The sequence below is a fragment of the Cherax quadricarinatus genome, chromosome 82, assembly GCF_038502225.1.
Source record: "Cherax quadricarinatus isolate ZL_2023a chromosome 82, ASM3850222v1, whole genome shotgun sequence".
Taxonomy (NCBI): domain Eukaryota; kingdom Metazoa; phylum Arthropoda; class Malacostraca; order Decapoda; family Parastacidae; genus Cherax; species Cherax quadricarinatus.
The window spans coordinates 11,901,420-11,923,754 of record NC_091373.1 but is presented as its reverse complement, the minus strand read 5'-3'; the positions used below and the strand labels follow the sequence as shown (position 1 = coordinate 11,923,754).

The 22,335-nt window shown below is 42.6% G+C and overlaps 1 protein-coding gene across 1 annotated transcript in view; it reads right to left on the bottom strand.

Moving 5' to 3' along the window:
- Positions 1–22,335, bottom strand: part of LOC128702833 (mucin-2-like) — a 657,321-nt gene that overhangs the window by 73,562 nt on the left and 561,424 nt on the right. Inside the window, exon 3 of the mRNA XM_053797257.2 lies at positions 2,929–2,964. Within this exon, the coding sequence (XP_053653232.2) occupies positions 2,929–2,964 (36 nt within the window). The remainder of the gene's footprint in view (positions 1–2,928; positions 2,965–22,335) is intronic.

The following is a 22,335-nucleotide window of genomic DNA, read 5'->3' as shown; positions in this document are numbered from 1 at the left end:
AATGCCACAGCAGTATACACGGATGAGTTTTAAGTCCCAGGTGCTTCCGGGTGTGCACCTGCTTTTCCAGGAAGAATAATATGAAGTCATTTACTAGAGTCGAGATCATTTACTACAGCTGTATACAATTCTGTAACATTACGACCATGTCCGCCTCCTCGTGCATCACGTTTCAGACTCCCTAAGTGAGTTAAAAGCTATCCAGAAATTAGGCGAGAGAGATACATGATAATATACACTACAATTGGAAGGTCCTGGAGGGATTGGTACCAAACCTGCAAGCGAAAATCACTCCCTGTGAAAGCAAAAGACTCGGCAGGAGATGCAACATTCCCTCGATGAAAAGCAGGGGCGCCACGAGTACACTGAGAGACAACACAAAAAGTGTCCAGGGCCCAAGACTGTTCAACTGCCTCCCAGCATACATAAGGGGGATTACCAACAGACCCCTGGCTGTCTTCAAGAAGCCACTGGACAGGCACCTAAAGTCAGTACCTGACCAACCAGGCTGTGGTCCGCACGTCAGCTTGCGTGCGGCCAGCAATAACAGCCTAGTTGATCAGACCCTGATCCACCATGAGGCCTGGTCTCAGACCGAGCCGCGGGGGCGTTGACCCCGAAACCCTCTCCAGGTAAACTCCAGGTAATCCCATCAACCTTCGTGTATAACTTTAATTATAATTAAGACACATGTGCAACAGTTGGCCATCTTTATTGTTGAAATTCTTCGCTTAAAGAACAGGCTTCTTCAGTTAAATACAGAGGCAGCAGTTGTAGCAGTGAAATAAAGATGATGCAATCAGTCCATCAACCATGGCGATATGAGGTGGTCAGTCCCTGACCACCTCATATCGCCATATCTCATATCTCCCCTCCGCTCACATAAAACGCACATGGGCACACCCCTCTACTTACATAAAACGCACATGGGTACACCCCTCTACTTACATAAAACGCACATGGGTACACCCCTCTACTTACATAAAACGCACATGGGTACACCCCTCTACTTACATAAAACGCACATGGGTACACCCCTCTACTTACATAAAACGCACATGGGTACACCCCTCTACTTACATAAAACGCACATGGGTACACCCCTCTACTTACATAAAACGCACATGGGTACACCCCTCTACTTACATAAAACCCACATGGGTACACCCCTCTACTTACATAAAACGCACATGGGTACACCCCTCTACTTACATAAAACGCACATGGGTACACCCCTCTACTTACATAAAACGCACATGGGTACACCCCTCTACTTACATAAAACGCACATGGGTACACCCCTCTACTTACATAAAACGCACATGGGTACACCCCTCTACTTACATAAAACGCACATGGGTACACCCCTCTACTTACATAAAACGCACATGGGTACGCCCCTTTACTTACACAAAACGTACATGCGTAATCGCCCCTGGCTGCACACGAAACACGTGTGTATACCTTCGCCCATACGAAGCACACATGTACACCAGACTGCGTACAGGAAACGCACATGTACACATTATTTTGGTCACTGGTTAATATATTCTAGGCATGGACTCGGAATTAGTTAGTTTTTAAGAGCGGCAGCGGCATCAGCACGAAGAAGGAGACCTGCCGCACTCATGCGTATATTTGTTGAGTTGTGGATGCAGGCAGACAAGTGTTGAATACGATGACTACAGTCATCAATGAACTCTGAGACGATGACTCCAGCATGCTTCTATCACGGTCAACAATAGTTATCAGTGAACACAGCAACATTGGCACGATGACTGGTACCTTAACCTTTGATGGGTTTCGAGAGTTTTCCTACTCCAGCAGCCTAGGTCATGCTTATCATGCATGGGCCAGTAGGCCTTCTACAGTGTTCCTCCATTCTTATGTTCTTATGACATTCCTCAGGTCACGTGCGTCACATCTCACTCTCCGCCTATATATATATAATGTCTTTCTACCTTTGTATGTTAGAAGTGATCAAGGTCCCAGGACCGAAACGTTTTCTAATAAATATGTTATAGTGTTTGCTTACGTGTCTTTCTAAACCATCTGGTGTTTGTCTGACCAACCAGGCTGTTGCTATTGGCGGCCAGCTGGCCCACATATCCGTCACAACTTGGTTCATCCGGTATTTGTCCCAGCAGTGTTTCTGATATCTTCTTGTAAAATGTTACAGCCAAAGGCATTGCGGGGAAGGTAGGCGGATGGATTTTCGGGTTCCTAACACACACAACACAATGAGGTAAAAAGTTCAGTGCCCCAAGGCACTGTCCTGGCACCTCTGCTGTTTCTCATCCTTATAACAGACATATAAAAATACCCGTCACAATTTTGTATCATCATTTGCAGACGACACTAAAATAAGCATGAAAGTCACTACTGTAGAAGACACTGAAAAATTACAGGAAGATATAAGCAGTGTTTTCCAGTGGGCAGTGAAGAACAACATGACGTTCAGTGGTGACAAGTTCCAGCTACTTAAGGATGGAAAGAATGATAAATTCGAACGAAACACTGTATATAATACTCAAGAGGACCGTCAAATAGAATGAAAGGAACAATGAAAGACTTACCCGGAGGAGGGGGATGATTCCAGGAGTCAACGCCCCCGCGGCCCGGTCCGTGACCAGGAATAATTATGTCAGCTGACCTTCCTTTCAAAGAACACAATAAGACAAAGGTCACGACGGCCAGGAGGATGACGGAATGAGTAATGAGAACTTTCAAAACAAGGGAAATAATGCCAATGGTGATACTTTTCAAATCGCTAGAGCTCCCTCGTTTAGAATATTGTTCAGTGTTGACGGCCCCGTTCAGAGCAGGAGAAATATCAGAGCTGGAACAAGTACAGTGATAGTTTACGGTCGCATAAAGCCAATAAATTATTTAAATAACTGAGAACGACTTAAAGTCTTAAATACGTACTCAATGGAGCAGAGGGCCTGGTCCCGAATCCGCACACTGCGAAAAAACATACTATATCAAGAGATATATGAGGAAATGCAAAATAAACCCAGTGAAAAACAGGGGTGTAGTGGGAACAATAAGGGAACACTATCAACATCCGGGGCCTCAGATTATTCAACATCTTACCAGAAGATATCGGAAACACTGCTGGAAAAAGTGTATAAGTCTTCAGGGGAAAACTGGGCATCTTCACCAGGTACCAGATCAACCAGGTTGTGATGGATATGTGGGTCAGCGTTCCTCCAGCAGCAACAGCCTGGTTGACCAGGCTAGCACCAGACGAGCCTGGCCATGGCCGGTCTCCGGGAGTAAAAAGTCTCTCGAAACTCACCGAAAGTAAAGGTACGGATGCTGATACAATGTTCTCTTATTGTGCCCACAGCGCCCCTGCGTTTTACTGAGTTTATTCTACACAGTCGCCCATATCTCACTCTGATATGTTATTATGGCAGTGTGCAGTTTTAGGGCCAGATCCTCAAGTACCTTCTATGTATATATTAGCATATATCTTTCCGCGGATTCATTGAGTACACATTTAGGACTTTGAGACGTTCCCCAGTAATTTAAATGCCTTATTAGGCTTATGAAGGCCATAAATAATCTCTGTATGTGTTCCAGCTCTGATAACTTCTCTCTCTCTGTTGCCCTGAACAGCTAAACAACTCGTTCCTATGTTATATCCCATCACAGGATAGTGCTCTTACATGGTTTTGAAATATGTCAGCTTAAGCTGGGAGATTTCAGTACTGTCACCCTAAGCTGGGAGACTACAGTAGTGTCAGCTTGAGCTGGTAAACTTCAGTAGTATCAGTCTGACATGAAAGACTGCAGTAGTGTCAGCCTAAATTGGGAGATTTCAATTATCTGAGCCTGAGCCAGAAGACTTCAGAAGTGTCAGCTTGAGCTGGGAAACTTCAGTAATATCAGCCAGAGATGGGACAAAAAAAACACATGACCACGTTTCAGTCTGACTTGTACCATTAACTAGACACACTAACACGTGAAGGTAAGAGCCAGTATATATAGGAGAGGAGGGCAGGGACAAGAGAGAGGAAGAAGGAAGTGGAGAAGTAATGTTGGTAGTGGAAGCAGTAGTAGTGGTGGTAGTAAATAGGGGGAGTAGTGGTAGTGGCACAAGAAGCAGAAAGGGGAGTGAAAAGAAGAAGAAGAAGAAGAAGAACTAGTAGTAGTGAAGAAGTAATAGTAGTAGTAGTAGTAGTAGGAACAGAAGTGGAGTAAATCTAAGGACAAGCAAAGAAGCACTGTAAGAGAGGTAATGGCCTAGGAGGGTAGGACCAAAAACACAGGAAAAAAAAACCGAAGGGCAGAACACATTTAGGAGAAGAAAGGATAAGATCAAGTGTTCTGAAGTTTGGAACATTTGACAGTGTAGTGAGAAAGCCAGGACTAAGATTCATACTAAGACAGTTGTATATAAGGGATGCTTCACAAGACGACGACTGTGATGGCTAGAAGAAGAATAGACAGTTTTAGCAGAGGACTAGTCAATAGGACGACTGTGATCTCTAACATGACAAATAAGAGCATTATTGGTGTCAGCAAGTCTAACATTTCTTTTGTGCTCTCCAAGTCTGTCAGAGAGAGAGAGGCCAGTTTTTCCAAAGTATTGACGAGGATAAGAGGAGAATGAAACAGAGTAGACTCCGGAGGAATGAGTAGCAGAAATACGAACCAGATTACTGTGAAGGATGTTAGTTCGGCGAAAATTAAGTTTGATGTCTAAGGAACGGAAAGAGTTGTTGAAATTAGAAAGACTGGAAATATAGGGAAGGTAGAGAACAGGAGATTTCACAGCAGAAGATAATCTGGGAGAGAAGAGAGTCCGTTTAGCACATGAGAAGGCAGAGTTTATGAAATCGGAAGGATAGCCAAGACGAGAGAACGAATTGCAGTGGAAATCTCCGAGTCAAGGAACTGGGGGGTCACAAATGCGGAGGTCACGGAGAAAGAAATAAAAACAATTCTTGACAGACGAAGCATGGTAAGAAAAGTAGTATCTATCTTATTTTCTGGAGAGACTGGCCGCTCTCTTTTAGTAATTTGGAGAAACTGGTCTCTCTCTCTTTCTGACAGACTTGGAGAGCACATAAGAAATGTTAGACTTGCTGATACCAGTAATGCTCTATTTTGTCATGTTAGAGATCACAGTCATCCTATTGACTGGTCCTCTATTAAAACTGTCTACTCTTCTTCTAACCATCACAGTCACCGAGTTGTTGAAGTATCCCTTATACAAAACTTTCCTAATACGAATCTTAGTCCTGGCTTTGTCTCTGTAGATGCCTTCCTTTCCCATTACATTGTCAAATTCTTCAAACGTATATCATAAGTATCAAAAAGTAATGACATGGTCAAGTATTCCAGCAAAAGTTCATCATCTACGACAGCTTCGAAGGTTTCCTTCCAGCAGAGTTGCAGTTACTGTCACTTGGTAATTACCAGCTTCCAACAGAGCTGCAGTTACTATTACTTGGTAATTACCATCTTCCAGCAGAGTTGCAGTTACTATCACTTGGTAATTACCATCTTCCAGCAGAGTTGCAGTTACTATCACTTGGTAATTACCATCTTCCAACAGAGTTGCAGTTACTGTCACTTGGTAATTACCATCTTCCAACAGAGCTGCAGTTACTATCACTTGGTAATTACCATCTTCCAACAGAGCTGCAGTTACTATCACTTGGTAATTACCATCTTCCAGCAGAGCTGCAGTTACTATCACTTGGTAATTACCATCTTCCAGCAGAGTTGCAGTTACTATCACTTGGTAATTACCATCTTCCAACAGAGTTGCAGTTACTGTCACTTGGTAATTACCATCTTCCAACAGAGCTGCAGTTACTATCACTTGGTAATTACCATCTTCCAACAGAGCTGCAGTTACTATCACTTGGTAATTACCATCTTCCAACAGAGCTGCAGTTACTATCACTTGGTAATTACCATCTTCCAACAGAGCTGCAGTTACTATCACTTGACAATTACCACTTCTCAGGATAGTCTATCCCATGGTCGGGAAGGTTACGTGGGAAAAGGTGGGTGGGGAGGTAGGCTGGGGTAGGAGGTGACTTTGCAGGTGGCCGGAGGAAGGTGATTGGAGGCCCAGGTGAATGTCAAGGTGTCAAGGCTGAGTGTAAACATAACCCACGCCATTTGAGAAGCATGAAACCCACCCCTGGATGCTTGACAGGCAACCCACTGACACCCTGTGTGACAGAGAGCCCACTGACACCGTGTGGGTCCAACCTACAACACACCTACTCAAACGAGATCCTTTTTCCTTCCAGAGGAGTATATCTCTCCGTGTACATACACTCAGAAGTATCTCAAGTGTATACACAACTGTGTATACAGAACTGTGTATCTCTCAGTGTACCTACATCGAGAGGACTATCTCTGTGTATAAACAATATGTTTACTGAGAAGTATTCTTGATGTTAGTGTACAGGTCATTACCTGCCTTAATGATCCAAGAGCAGTCGCCAAGCTTTAATGTATAATCAAAGACAACATATCATTAACTTTTAACTTTCCAGAGAACGACAAACAATGACGAGGTACGTCATAACGAGGGCAATAAACAAATGCAAAAGGAGGCACAACAACAACTGAACAATGAATAAGAACAAAACATCATAACGGGGGCAACAAACAATGACTAAGTACAACAAACAAATGAACAATGACGAAGTACATCACAACTAAGACAACAGACAAATGAACAAGGATGTGCAACACACCATGACATCAACAAACACATGCGTAGATGACAAACAAACAGAAGAACGTGAAGATCTACCTGGATTCTACTTGGAGTCTACCTGGAATATACCTGGAGTCTACCTGGAGGGTGTTCCGGGGTCAGCGCCCCCGCGGCCCGGTCCACAACCTGGCCTCGTGGTGGACCAGGACTTGATCAATCAGGTTGTTATTGCTGGCCGCACTCTATCCAACGTACGAATCACAGCCTGGCTGGTCAGGTACTGACTTTAGGTATCTATCCTGTGTTGTATACTAGTCATGAAGGGACATGTAGTGTTGTGTACTGGTCAAGAAGGGACGTATAGTGTTGTGTACTGGTCAAGAAGGGACGTATAGTTTTGTGTACTGGTCATGAAGGGACATGTAGTGTTGTGTACTGGTCATGAAGGGACATGTAGTGTTGTGTACTAGTCAAGAAGGGACGTATAGTGTTGTGCACTGGTCAAGAAGGGACGTTTAGTGTTGTGTACTGGTTATGAAGGGACGTGTAGTGTTGTGTACTGGTCAAGAAGGGACGTGTAGTGTTGTTTACTGGTCAAGAAGGGACGTTTAGTGTTGTGTATTGGTTATGAAGGGACGTGTAGTGTTGTGTACTGGTCAAGAAGGGACGTGTAGTGTTGTGTACTGGTCATGAAGGGACGTGTAGTGTTGTGTACTGGTCAAGAAGGGACGTGTAGTGCTGTGTACTGGTCATGAAGGTACGTGTAGTGTTGTGTACTGGTCAAGAAGGGACGTGTAGTGTTGTGTACTGGTCATGAAGGGATGTGTAGTGTTGTGTACTGGTCATGAAGGTACGTGTAGTGTTGTGTACTGGTCATGAAGGGACGTGTAGTGTTGTGTACTGGTCAAGAAGGGACGTGTAGTGCTGTGTACTGGTCATGAAGGTACGTGTAGTGTTGTGTACTGGTCAAGAAGGGATGTGTAGTGTTGTGTACTGGTCATGAAGGTACGTGTAGTGTTGTGTACTGGTCATGAAAGGACGTGTAGTGTTGTGTACTGGTGATGAAAGGACGTGTAGTGTTGTGTACTGGTCATGAAAGGACGTGTAGTGTTGTGTACTGGTCATGAAGGGACGTGTAGTGTTGTGTACTGGTCATGAAGGGATGTGTAGTGTTGTGTATTGGTCATGAAGGGATGTGTAGTGTTGTGTACTGGTCATGAAGGGACGTATAGTGTTGTGTACTGGTCATGAAAGGACGTGTAGTGTTGTGTACTGGTCATGAAGGGATGTGTAGTGTTGTGTACTGGTCATGAAGGGACGTGTAGTGTTGTGTACTGGTCATGAAGGTACGTGTAGTGTTGTGTACTGGTCATGAAGTGATGTGTAGTGTTGTGTACTGGTCATGAAGGGATGTGTAGTGTTGTGTACTGGTCATGAAGGGACGTGTAGTGTTGTGTACTGGCATGAAGGGACGTGTAGTGTTGTGTACTGGTCATGAAGGGACGTGTAGTGTTGTGTACTGGTCATGAAGGGACGTGTAGTGTTGTGTACTGGTCATGAAGGGACGTGTAGTGTTGTGTACTAGTCATGAAAGGACGTGTAGTGTTGTGTACTGGTCATGAAGGGACGTGTAGTGTTGTGTACTGGTCATGCAGGGATGTGTAGTGTTGTGTACTGGTCATGAAGGGACGTGTAGTGTTGTGTACTGGTCATGAAAGGACGTGTAGTATTGTGTACTGGTCATGAAGGGATGTGTAGTGTTGTGTACTGGTCATGAAGGGATGTGTAGTGTTGTGTACTGGTCATGAAGGCACGTGTAGTGTTGTGTACTGGTCATGAAGGGATGTGTAGTGTTGTGTACTGGTCATGAAGGGACGTGTAGTGTTGTGTACTGGTCAAGAAGGGACGTGTAGTGTTGTGTACTGGTCAAGAAGGGACGTGTAGTGTTGTGTACTGGTCATGAAGGGATGTGTTGTGTTGTGTACTGGTCATGAAGGGATGTGTAGTGTTGTGTACTGGTCATGAAGGCACGTGTAGTGTTGTGTACTGGTCATGAAGGGATGTGTAGTGTTGTGTACTGGTCATGAAGGGACGTGTAGTGTTGTGTACTGGTCAAGAAGGGACGTGTAGTGTTGTGTACTGGTCATGAAGAGACGTGTAGTGTTATGTACTGGTCATGAAAGAACGTGTAGTGTTGTGTACTGGTCATGAAGGGACGTGTAGTGTTGTGTACTGGTCATGAAGGGATGTGTAGTGTTGTGTACTGGTCATGAAGGGACGTGTAGTGTTGTGTACTGGTCATGCAGGGATGTGTAGTGTTGTGTACTGGTCATGAAGGGACGTGTAGTGTTGTGTACTGGTCATGAAAGGACGTGTAGTATTGTGTACTGGTCATGAAGGGATGTGTAGTGTTGTGTACTGGTCATGAAGGGATGTGTAGTGTTGTGTACTGGTCATGAAGGCACGTGTAGTGTTGTGTACTGGTCATGAAGGGATGTGTAGTGTTGTGTACTGGTCATGAAGGGACGTGTAGTGTTGTGTACTGGTCAAGAAGGGACGTGTAGTGTTGTGTACTGGTCATGAAGGGATGTGTAGTGTTGTGTACTGGTCATGAAGGGATGTGTAGTGTTGTGTACTGGTCATGAAGGCACGTGTAGTGTTGTGTACTGGTCATGAAGGGATGTGTAGTGTTGTGTACTGGTCATGAAGGGACGTGTAGTGTTGTGTACTGGTCAAGAAGGGACGTGTAGTGTTGTGTACTGGTCATGAAGAGACGTGTAGTGTTATGTACTGGTCATGAAAGAACGTGTAGTGTTGTGTACTGGTCATGAAGGGACGTGTAGTGTTGTGTACTGGTCATGAAGGGATGTGTAGTGTTGTGTACTGGTCATGAAGGGACGTGTAGTGTTGTGTACTGGTCATGAAAGGACGTGTAGTGTTGTGTACTGGTCATGAAGGGACGTGTAGTGTTGTGTACTGGTCATGAAGGGACGTGTAGTGTTGTGTACTGGTCATGAAGGGACGTGTAGTGTTGTGTACTGGTCATGAAGGGATGTGTAGTGTTGTGTACTGGTCATGAAGGGACGTGTAGTGTTGTGTACTGGTCAGGAAGGTACGTGTAGTGTTGTGTACTGGTCATGAAGGGACGTGTAGTGTTGTGTAGTGGCTTACGCATTGACCTGCAGTTTTACAACACATTAGCCACAGGTTTAAACCCCACCCGTTCCGTGTTTCACATTCCTTTTGCGCTCTGCTGAGTCGTGTGAATTTATTTTATGTTCCGTTCCAATTTTTAATTAATTTTTTCTGTAGAGTAGTAACTGAAATTTGCCCTCTAAAAATCACATTTCCTGTGGCTCGCTGGAAGACCTGGTTAATATCAGCTTGGAGATCTGCTGTGTCTTCAGCGGATGTCATTCGTACAAACTCTAGTATCGTCTGCAAAGGAACGAGTAGAGTACGTTATGGAACAGATTTTTTCACTATGGTAACCTTTGATTTTAGTTTGTTGACTATTATACGTTGCTTCCGATCTGTTAGAAAATTAGGAATCCATCTACCCACTTCCAGCTGCTCGTTTTGCACTTATGTTCAATATTATGACACCATAATCACACTCGTCGAAGTGTTTTACAAAGTTTATCTTCACTACATGTACATTGTGTGTGTCTTCCAGCACACCCAAGACAATAATAATAATAATAATAATAATATTATTATTATTATTATTATTATTATTATTATTATTATTATTATTATTATTATTATAAAGATAAATGATGACTGGAGTAACAAAGATCAACTCACTTCAGCAGTTAATAACTCAAGTGTCTTAGAAGGATCTTACTTTCCTGATATTCACACTACAATGTACACAATACAGCAGTGACAACACACAAAGAGGAATGGGAGAGCAGCAGTGACCTTGTGGAAGACGAGCAACAGGTAGAAGCACTGTCATCTTCACTGCAGCTGCACGATCCTCTCACACTTTGTACACTAGAATTTACTCGTTAACAAGTCGAATTTACGGGCTAACAAGGCTATATACGCCGATAATTTTTGTTATTTTTTCAACGTATATACACAGAGGTGTGTGTATTTCATTATATGGACAGTGAATTGAGTATATATACACTGAGGTAAGTGTAAACATAATAAAGTGAATGTATACACACTGAGGTGGTATATACACACTGAGGTGAGTGTATACACACTGAAGTGAGTGTATTTACACTGAAGTAAGTGTATACACACTGAGGTAAGTGTAAACATAATAAGGTAAATGTATACACATTGAGGTGAATGTATACACTGAGGTAAATGTATACACACTGAGGTGAATGTATACACACTGAGGTGAGTGTATACACACTGAGGTGAGTGTATACACTGAAGGTATACTTTCATCTTATTTTTTCATGTATTACATCTACCTTGACTGGAGGTGTGCAGGTGACGTCCAGCCTTGATGAGCTTTGTGTAGTCGACAGGGTTTAAACCTAATAAGCCAGACAACCAGGCTGGCGTGCGTGTGGTGAGAATTCGTGAGGTACACTCACTAATTGTTACTCAAAATCTGCAATGGCCTTGGCCTCTGTAATCTGAGAGTTGTTTGTTTGTATGTTGGGTTTAACGCCTATCAACTGCACAAGGATTGTTATAGATTACCTGTGGTTTACTTGTGATCTGTTTCGGTAGGTTTGATACTCTCACGGCACAGCCTGGGGTCAGGTCTCCCTGTCGATTGCTTCGTAGACTAGGCTGTTCGTGCTGGTGGAATGCTGCAGTGCGCTTGTACAATGACATTGTAAATACTTGAATCTCTAAGATTAAAAACAAACTCAGTACGTTGTATAAACAATGAAAACGTACACAGTTCTAGTTGTGTGTGTGTGTGTGTGTGTGTGTGTGTGTGTGTGTGTGTGTGTGTGTGTGTGTGTGTGTGTGTGTACTCACCTACTTGTAGTTGCAGGGGTCGATTCATATATATATATATATATATATATATATATATATATATATATATATATATATATATATATATACACACTCATCTCAGGTGAATTTCAGTTGCTTCAGAGATCAACTAATTCCTCTTTCAGACTGACCCTTTCTGTTCCCTTCATTACAATCACCAAATGACGTCACTGTATGGCACCAACTGGCGTCACAATACAGTACGGACTGACGTCACAAAGTGCCACCGACTGACGTCACGGTGTGGGAGAGAATTTACCAAACCACTGACGTCACCCCTGAGGGAGATACTTTTGACATCCTGCTGACGTCATCCATTTTTTGGCCTGGTGCAAGACATCAATTTTCTGGTCTGGTACCTGACATCAATTTGTCCACATAAAACTGCGTCAGTCACTTCTCTCATCGGTGCCTCAACCTATCCAGATCTTTTAGCGTTCTAGAGTCCACATCAGAATATGTTTGATGACCTATTTTAGTCTCATCGATAAAATTGCTTATGTCGTTGTTTATTCCCTCATCAGTATCGTTTATGTACATTATGAACAACAAAGGTTCCAACACTGACCCCTGTGGAACACCACTCGTCACACGTCCCCACTCTGATTTCTCCCCCAGTATGCAAACCTTGTTGCCTATCAGTCAACCACGCCTAGATCCAGAAGAAAATTTTCCCTCCTATTCCATGTGCCGCTACTTTCTTCAACAAGCTCCTGTATGGAAACTCTATTAAATGCCTTACTGAAGTCCGTATGAAAAATATTGTATTAATTATCGTGATTTACCTCCTCTAATACCTTGGTGAAAAAAGTTTATAAATTCGTAAGTCAGGAAAGCCTCTTTGAAAAACCGTGCTGAGATTCACTGATCAATTTATATCTTAAAGTGGCTTAAAACAGCTTCTGCCATTAGTGACTCCATCAATTTTCCTCATAATGGAGGTTAGGCTAATAGGTCTGTAATTCAAAGATAAGGACCTATCTCTTGCTTGGTAGACAAGTTCTCTCATCGACCGGGAATGGCCCCAACAGGACTGGAATTTCTAAGATATTTGCAAAAAAAAAATCTCTGGATGCAACCCACAAAAGTCAGTTAATACACAGGCGCCTGACTCACAGGTGCCTAATATAGGTATCTGACGTACTGCCTTAATGGTCTCACAAAACTGCTTGAATTACTGTAACTTTGTAGTGACCCACTGTACAGTGACGCACTACTACGCTACAGTGAATCACTACAACGCTGCAGTGAATCACTACAACGCTACAGTGACGCACAACACTACAGTGATGTACCACAAGGCTACAGTGGCGCACAATCCCTCAAATATTTACGCAGTAGCCAAAGAGCTCTCTGGGAATTTAACATGGTCTAAATATAGACCAAAATAAACGTTAAAACAAATTACTACCGTCACACAGCTGTGCTTATTGAGGAGAGTCACGGAAGCTCCAGTAGCCGGGACTGCCAGAGGAATATTTAGTAAGCTAGGATCTTTTAACTCTTACGTGCAGTGACATTTCCAGCTTTAGAAAGACACATGAGCTAACATTAGGATACATTTATTAAAAGACGTTTCGGTTCCGGGATCATTTGATCATTAGTGATCAAGGCCCCAGGACCGAAACGTATTCTAGTGTTTGCTTACCTGTCTTGCGAAACCGGAGAAAAAAAAATGCCTAGTATGGGCCAGCAGGCCTTTTGCAGTGTTCCTCCATTCTTATAGTCTGGGACCAGGCCACGAGGGTGCTGACCCTCGGCGACACTCTCCAGGTGAACTCCAGGAGTGACCAGAGCAACACCACCAAACGCCAAAGTACACACGTAGTGAACGTGTGTACAGTAGGACTTTGATAAATTAGACACATGTGCAACTCTTGGGTATCTTTATTAAGGAAACGTTTCGCCACACAGTGGCTTCATCAGTCCATACAAAGGAGAATCTTGAAGAACAGGAGTAGAATGAGGTAATCAGTCCCTCAACCTTGAGTCGATGTGGTCAGTCCATCAATCTTGAATAGATTGATAGATTGATGGACTGACCACATCGACTCAAGGTTGAGGGACTGATTACCTCATTCTACTCCTGCTCTTCAAGATTCTCCTTTGTATGGACTGATGAAGCCACTGTGTGGCGAAACGTTTCCTTAATAAAGCTACCCAAGAGTTGCACATGTGTCTAATTTATCAACGTGTCGGTTCTGTGAACCATTCATCTACAGTGGGACTTTCAACTGAGTTAACAAGGTTATCAAAGTTTATTCCTTGGGTTACACTGATAATGGGCTGGGCGAATATTTTTTAGTGGGTTTGGGTTTGACAAGGATCTGCCAAGTATGGGCCAGTAGGCCTGCTGCAGTGCCCCTCCTTTCTTAGGATCTTAAGCTAGTTAAAGGTACAAATCGAACCGAAACGTCGTTGCGAGTGTCTCCTATTTGCGGGTTATTTGTTTATTTTATTTTATTCTCGTTCAAATTGAGCTCTGGTTATAACTATGACCATAATTTTTAAAGGGGTAGACCGGTAAGCCAGCGGAAGGCCTCGGTCAGGTGACCAAAACCTCCAACCGGCGGGTCATCATCTAAGACCCGCGTCGAGAAATACTTGTCCTGACAAGCACGTCAGGAAACAGGGCAACTCTTGAGCACTCTTGAGCGAAACGTAATCTTAAAAACGAAGAGTTGTTGGTTAATAGGGTTTCAAGCCTATCGACTACACTATAGTTATTAAGTCTGCATGTAATATGTTCTCCATCAGTCACCCTAAAATATAGCTTGAGGTCAGTTCTCGATGTATATACATTCAGAGGCATACACATCCCGATGTATATACACTAATGAAAGTCGTCAGACCAGATGCTGACACAGGCAGAGAGAGAGAGAGAAACGTGCATCATTTATGAAATTAAGAAAACATTTTGATCACCTGGTCACAGACCGGGCCGCGGGGGCGTTGACCCCCGAAACTCTCTCCAGGTAAACTTCAGGTAAACCAGAGATTTTATCAATCCTTTCGTAGGACTGACAGAGCCCTTAGTGGGCGAAACATCTCATTAATATCTTAAATGTTGCACATGTGTTTTTACTCACACAATTTGTAGTTACACCGCCAGCAGCAACAGCCTGGTTGACTAGGCATGCACCAGACGAGCCTGGTCTATGGCCGGGCTCCGAGGGTAAAAAAAAAAAACTCTCGGAACCATCAAAGGTATATATAAAACTGAAAAGTTGAAGAGTGAGACACTTGTGCAGCATTTCTCAAGACTGACGGACTGAACACACCGACCCCAGGCTGACGGACTGATTACCTAAGACTCCTCCTCGTCTTCCACCCTCCATCTCTGTATTGGACTGAAGAAGCAACTTGCTGGCGAAACGTTTCCACAATACAAATGTTGCACAAGTGTCATATTCTTCAACATATAAAGCTCCTTTATATACCTCTGATGAGCTTCGAGTTTTTTTTATTCCCGGAGCCCGGACATGAGTCAGGCTCGCCTGGTGCTTGTCTGGTCAACCAGGCCGTTGCTGCGACTGAAGAAGTACATCCAAAATAGAAAAGAGCATGGAAAGGCCTCCACAGTAGGCGCTATTAAATTTTGGATAATATATTTCAATCGCATTTACCAAAAAAGTCACAATATATAGAGGAGTCTTATAAGAGCGTTTACTGTACAGAAATGCACAGTATCAGGTAGAGAATAAAGAACGCCCAGCTAGATGGGGTCACGACCTTGCTGCGCTGCGCTGCACCACGATGTGGGTCACGGCTGCCCACCAGGTGTAAGCACGTGATCAATACGCGATTTACACTGGAGGAATGTGTAAGTTACGCAACTCGCTCCCTCGCGCTCACCTCACGCGCGCCCTCTTCCAATACGGAATCCGAGGCTCGCATGTCGTCCGTTTTTGTGCGCGAGGCGCGTGCATCCGCACACGAGATAACTTGCCGCAGTCACGAACACTGCAGGGAGGCAGTGTTGAGAGGTAAACAACTGTTGGTAGGGAGGAGTTTACTGCAGGACGCAGGTAAACTGCTCACTATCCTCACTCTTCACCAGTACTTCCTTCACATCTACCTTTACTTTTCCCTTCTTCTCATCTACTTCATTATTCCTCCCAACCCTTCTCTATCTCACTACGCTTCATTGTCCTCCTCTACCTTCTCGTCTTCATCTACTTCTCTCCCATTCCCTACTCTCATCTACTTCACTACGCTTCTCTTACGCTACCTATCTCTCATCTACCATTCTACGCTTCCCTAAAACTACACAGAAAAGTAGTCACAAATGCAGTATAATGCGATCCTTTATTGACTACGTTTCGCCCACACACTGGGCTTTATCAAGTCATATATTCGCTATTACTCTAATTATGGATCAAGAGTCAATAAGTATTTTCCTCACAAAGTTCCTGGGGGTCTTGTGTATTTTCCGTCTTGAGTTTGTGGGTGAGGAAATCGTGAAGATTTTTTTACATTTCCACAGGGAAATTAGTTAAGGAACACAATGAAAATAAGTCACTGGCCTTTTTTGGGCTTATCCTAGATAATGTACACATCTGTGTAACTGTATATGTACTCGTACCTAAATAAATTTACTAAGATGCCTCAAGGATTTCGTTGAGAAGGCGTTACTTATATCAAATAAAACACTGTATAACACAGTACCTGGGGAACCTGGCTGTTGTTTCCGATACTTTAAAATGGTTTAATATTATTGTGTTTTTTATAAGAAGATAGGCGTGGTTGAACATTGGGAAATTAGGAATTCACCCACCAATGTGACAGGTGAGGTGTGCAGGATTTCTCACAACAACTGTGATTTATCATATGTTGGGCAATACTGAAAAACAATGAACGTCAGAATTCCACAGAATACAAGTGCCTTAAATTATTATTATCATTATTATTATGGGAGATTCACAAGACCGGTATGCAGTCAGGACAGGCTAGGAGTCGAATAATATTTTAAACTATGGTATAAACCTTGGTAATTGATACCAACAAACTGATTTTAAAAGACACATGAACAAACACTAGGACATATTAGAAAACGTTTCGCTCCTGGGGACCTTGATCAATGTCCCAGGACCGAAACGTATTTTAATAAATATATCCTAGTGTTTGCTCACGTATCGTTTAAAACCAGCATTAGTATGGGCCAGGAGGCTTGTGTTGTGTTGCTTCTCCAATATTATGTTCTGAGTAATATACTAAGGTTACAACTCTATTATAACTACGCCAGAATAACTATTGTAATGAGGGATTAATTCATCTATGCTAAATATAAATAATAGTTTAATTAATTTCTTTACTCTTCGTCAGGTTAATAGTTACAGTTCCCTACTACGTTCCTCCTTACATTCCTTCATAACCTTCGACAACACCTCGTCAGGACCAGCTGACTTGTTTCCTTTTAATGTTTTTGTCTGATGGCCATGGCACTAGTGATTTTGATCCTATATAATTTATTTTTGTCGTTACCTATACATTTTTGTTTATATTTCTGGGATTTCATTTGTGTTCTCCTGTGTAAAAACATAAAGGAAGTGTTACAAATAGTATACAGTTCTTTAACACTAACTGTGAGGTGACTTGAGTTACATTAAAGTGGGCCTCTCCTTACCCTAACCTTAAGTTTATAACCAGTTTGAACCATTTATATATATTTTTTACTTCCATTGTTAAATAAATATATTGGTCAATAAAGTGTGATTCTTCTGTAAATTTTCTTCTCGCCACAAAAAGTGGTTTAGTTCAATATTTCTCTATTTAGGTTAATTTATGATTAAGTTTCTCTATTAGGAATATATGTCCACTGATCAGCTTATACCTTTACCTTTCATATACCTTTGAAGAGTTTCGAGAGTTTACTCTCAAAGCCCGGCCATGGGCCAGGCTCGTCTGGTGCTTGCCTGATCAACCAGGCTGTTGCTGTTGGAGGCCCGCTGCCCCACATATCCATCACAGCCTGGTTGATCTGGCACCTGGTGAAGATACTTGTTCAGTTTCCTCTTGAAGGCTTCTACACTTGTTCCAGCAGTGTTTCTGATATCTTCTGGTAAGATGTTGAAAAGTCTGGGGCCCCGGATGTTGATACAGTGTTCCTTTATTGTCCCCATCGCACCCCTGCTCCTCACTGGGTTTATTTTACACTTCCTCCCATATCTCTCACTCCAGTATGTTGTTGTGTGCAGATTTGGGACCAGGCCTTCGAGTACTTTCCAGGTATATATTATCATCTCTCTCTTTCTTTCTTTCTCTCTCTCTCTCTCTCTCTCTCTCTCTCTCTCTCTCTCTCTCTCCTCCGCTCCAATGAGTACATGTTCAAGACTTGAAGGCGTTCCCAGTAATTTAGGTGCTTTACTGGTTCAATGCGAGCCGTAAACGATATCTGTATTTGTTCCAGCTCTGATATTTCTCCTGCTTTGAAAGGGACCGTCAGCACTGAGCAATATTCTAAACGAGGGAGCACTAGCGATTTGAAGAGTGTCACATCGGCATTATTTCCCTTCTTTTGAAAGTTTTCAATACCCATCCCATCATCTTCCTGGCTGTCGTGATCTTTGTTTTATGTTCCTTAAAAGAATGGTCAGTTGACATAATTATTCCCAGGTCTTTTACGTGGTCCTTTCGTTCTATTTGGTGACCCTCTTGAGTTTTGTATATAGTGCTCCTTTTGAGTTCTTCATTCTTTCCATACCTAAGCAGCTGGAACTTATCACCACTGAACGTCATGTTGTTCTCCACTGCCCACTGGAAAATCCTGTTTATGTCTTCCTGTAATTTTCCAGTGTCCTCGACCGTACTGCCTTTCATGCTTATTTTAGTGTCATCTGCAAATGATGATACAAAAGTGTGATGTTTTTTTTATCTATGTTTGCTATGAGTCCACACTACTTAGCGATGTGACCAGTACACACTACTTAGCGATGTGACCAGTACACACTACTTAGCGATGTGACCAGTACACTCTGCTTAGTGATGTGACCAGTACACTCTGCTTAGTGATGTAACCAGTACACACTGCTTAGTGATGTGACCAGTACACACTGCTTAGTGATGTGACCAGTCTACACTGCTTGATGTGACCAGTACACACTGCTTAGTGATGTGACCAGTACACACTGCTTAGTGATGTGACCAGTACACACTGCTTAGTGATGTGACCAGTACACACTGCTTAGTGATGTGACCAGTACACACTGCTTATTGATGTGACCAGTACACACTGCTCAGTGATGTGACCAGAATACACTGCTCAGTGATGTGACCAGTACACACTGCTTAGTGATGTGACCAGTACACACTACTCAGTAAGGTAACCAGTACACACTACTCAGTAAGGTAACCAGTACACACTACTCAGTAAGGTGATCAGTACACACTACTCAGCAAGGTGACCAGTACACACTACTCAGTAAGGTAACCAGTACACACTACTAAGGTGACCAGTACACACTACTCAGTAAGTTAACCAGTACACCCTACTCAGTGATGTGACCAGTACACACTGCTCAGTGATGTGACCAGTACACACTACTCAGTGATGTGACCAGTCCACACTGCTCAGTGATGTGACCAGTACACACTACTCAGTACGGTGACCAGTACACACTACTCAGTAAGGTGACCAGTACACACTACTCAGTAAGGTGACCAGTACACACTACTCAGTAAGGTAACCAGTACACACTACTCAGTAATGTGACCAATACACACTACTCAGTAAGGAGACCAGTACACACTACTCAGTAAGGTGACCAGTACACACTACTCAGTAAGGTAACCAGTACACACTACTCAGTAAGGTGACCAGTACACACTACTCAGTAAGGTAACCAGTACACACTACTCAGTAAGGTGACCAGTACACACTACTCAGTAAGGTAACCAGTACACACAACTCAGTGATGTGACCAGTACACACTACTCAGTAAGGTAACCAGTACACACAACTCAGAGATGTGACCAGTCCACACTGCTTAGTGATGTCACTATTCCACACTGCTTAGTGATGTGACCAGTACACACTCCTTAGTGATGTGACCAGTACACACTGCTTAGTGATGTGACCAGTACACACTGCTTAGTGATGTGTCCAGTTCACTGCTTAGTGATGTGACCAGTACACACTGCTTAGTGATGTGACCAGTACACACTGCTTAGTGATGTGACCAGTACACACTGCTTAGTGATGTGACCAGCACACACTGCTTAGTGATGTGACCAGTACACACTGCTTAGTGATGTGACCAGTACACACTGCTTAGTGATGTGACCAGTACACACTGCTTAGTGATGTGACCAGTACACACTGCTCAGTGATGTGACCAGTACGCACTGCTTAGTGATGTGACCAGTACACTGCTTAGTGATGTGACCAGTACACACTACTCAGTAAGGTGACCAGTACACACTACTCAGTAAGGTGACCAGTACACATTACATAAGAACATAAGAAAGGAGGAACTGCAGCAGGCCTGTTGGCCCATACTAGGCAGGTCCTTTACAATTCATCCCACTAACAAAACAATTGACCAACCCAATTTTCAATGCTACCCAAGAAATAAGCTCTGATGTGCAAGTCCCACTCAAATCCAACCCCTCCCACTCATGTACTTATCCAACCTAAATTTGAAACTACCCAAAGTCCTAGCCTCAATCACCCAACTAGGTAGACTGTTCCACTCATCAACTACCCTATTTCCAAACCAATACTTTCCTATGTCCTTTCTAAATCTAAACTTATCTAATTTAAATCCATTACTGCGGGTTCTTTCTTGGAGAGATATCCTCAAGACCTTATTAATATCCCCTTTATTAATACCTATCTTCCACTTATACACTTCGATCAGGTCTCCCCTCATTCTTCGTCTAACAAGTGAGTGTAACTTAAGAGTCTTCAATCTTTCTTCATAAGGAAGATTTCTAATGCTATGTATTAATTTAGTTATCCTATGCTGAATGTTTTCTAACGAATTTATGTCCATTCTGTAATATGGAGACCAGAATTGAGCTGCATAATCTAGGTGAGGCCTTACTAATGATGTATAAAGCTGCAGTATGACCTCTGGACTTCTGTTGCTTACACTTCTTGATATAAATCCCAGTAATCTATTTGCCTTATTACGTACGTTTAGGCATTGCTGTCTTGGTTTAAGGTTGCTGCTCACCATAACCCCCAAGTCCTTTTCGCAATCTGTATGGTTAAGTTCTACATCATTTAACTTATAAGTGCTAGGGTTATGGACACTCCCGAGCTTCAGAACCTTGCATTTATCTACATTGAACTGCATCTGCCACTTTTCTGACCAAGAATATAGTTTGTTTAAATCCTCCTGAAGTTCCCTAACGTCTACGTTTGAATCAATTATCCTACCTATCTTTGTGTCATCGGCGAATTTGCTCATATCACTAGTAATTCCCTCATCAAGGTCATTGATATATATTATAAACAACAACGGGCCCAAGATTGATCCCTGTGGAACGCCACTTGTTACAGATTCCCACTCGGATTTAACCCCATTTATGGACACTCTGCTTCCTGTCTGTGAGCCATGACTCGATCCATGAGAGCACTTTTCCCCCCAATGCCATGAGCTGCCACTTTCTTTAACAGTCTTTGGTGCGGAACTCTATCAAAAGCCTTACTAAAATCTAAGTAAATAATATCAAACTCTTTATCGTGGTCAACAGCCTCAAAAGCTTTACTGAAGAAAGTTAATAAATTAGTTAGACAAGACCGGCCTCTTGTGAATCCATGCTGAGTATCATTAATCAAGCTATGCTTATCGAGATGGCTTCTTACAATCTGAGCTATAATTGACTCTAGTAATTTACCTACAATTGAGGTCAGGCTTATTGGGCGGTAATTTGACGGTAACGACTTGTCCCCTGTTTTAAAAATAGGAATTACATTAGCCATCTTCCACATATCAGACACTACACCTGTTTGAAGAGACAAATTAAAAATATTAGTTAATGGTTCACAGAGTTCCATTTTGCATTCCTTAAGAACCCTTGAAAAAACCTCATCAGGACCCGGCGACTTATTTTGCTTCAGTCTGTCTATCTGCTTCACAACCATTTCACTAGTGACTGTGATGTTACATAATTTATCTTCTTCTAGCCCACTATAAAAATTAATTACTGGAATATTGTTAGTGTCTTCCTGTGTAAAAACCGAGAGAAAATAATTATTTAAAATGGAGCACATTTCATTCTCCTTGTCAGTAAGATGCCCATAGTTATTTTTAAGGGGACCTATCTTATCTCTAACTTTTGTTCTATAGACCTGGAAAAAACTTTTTGGGTTAGTTTTAGAATCCCTAGCAACTTTAATTTCATAGTCCCTTTTAGCTTTTCTTATACCCTTTTTAATGTCCCTCTTAATGTCAATATACTGATTCATAAGATGACCCTCACCTCTTTTGATACGTCTATAAATTCCTTTCTTATGCCCTAGTAGATATTTGAGCCTATTATTCATCCATTTTGGGGTATTTCTATTTGATCTAATTTCTTTATACGGGATAAACGTTCTTTGAGCAGCATGTATAGTGTTCAGAAAACTGTCATATTGATAGCTCTCTTCGTTACCCCAGTCAACAGATGGTAAGTGTTCTCTAAGCCCATCGTAATCTGCTAAGCGAAAATCT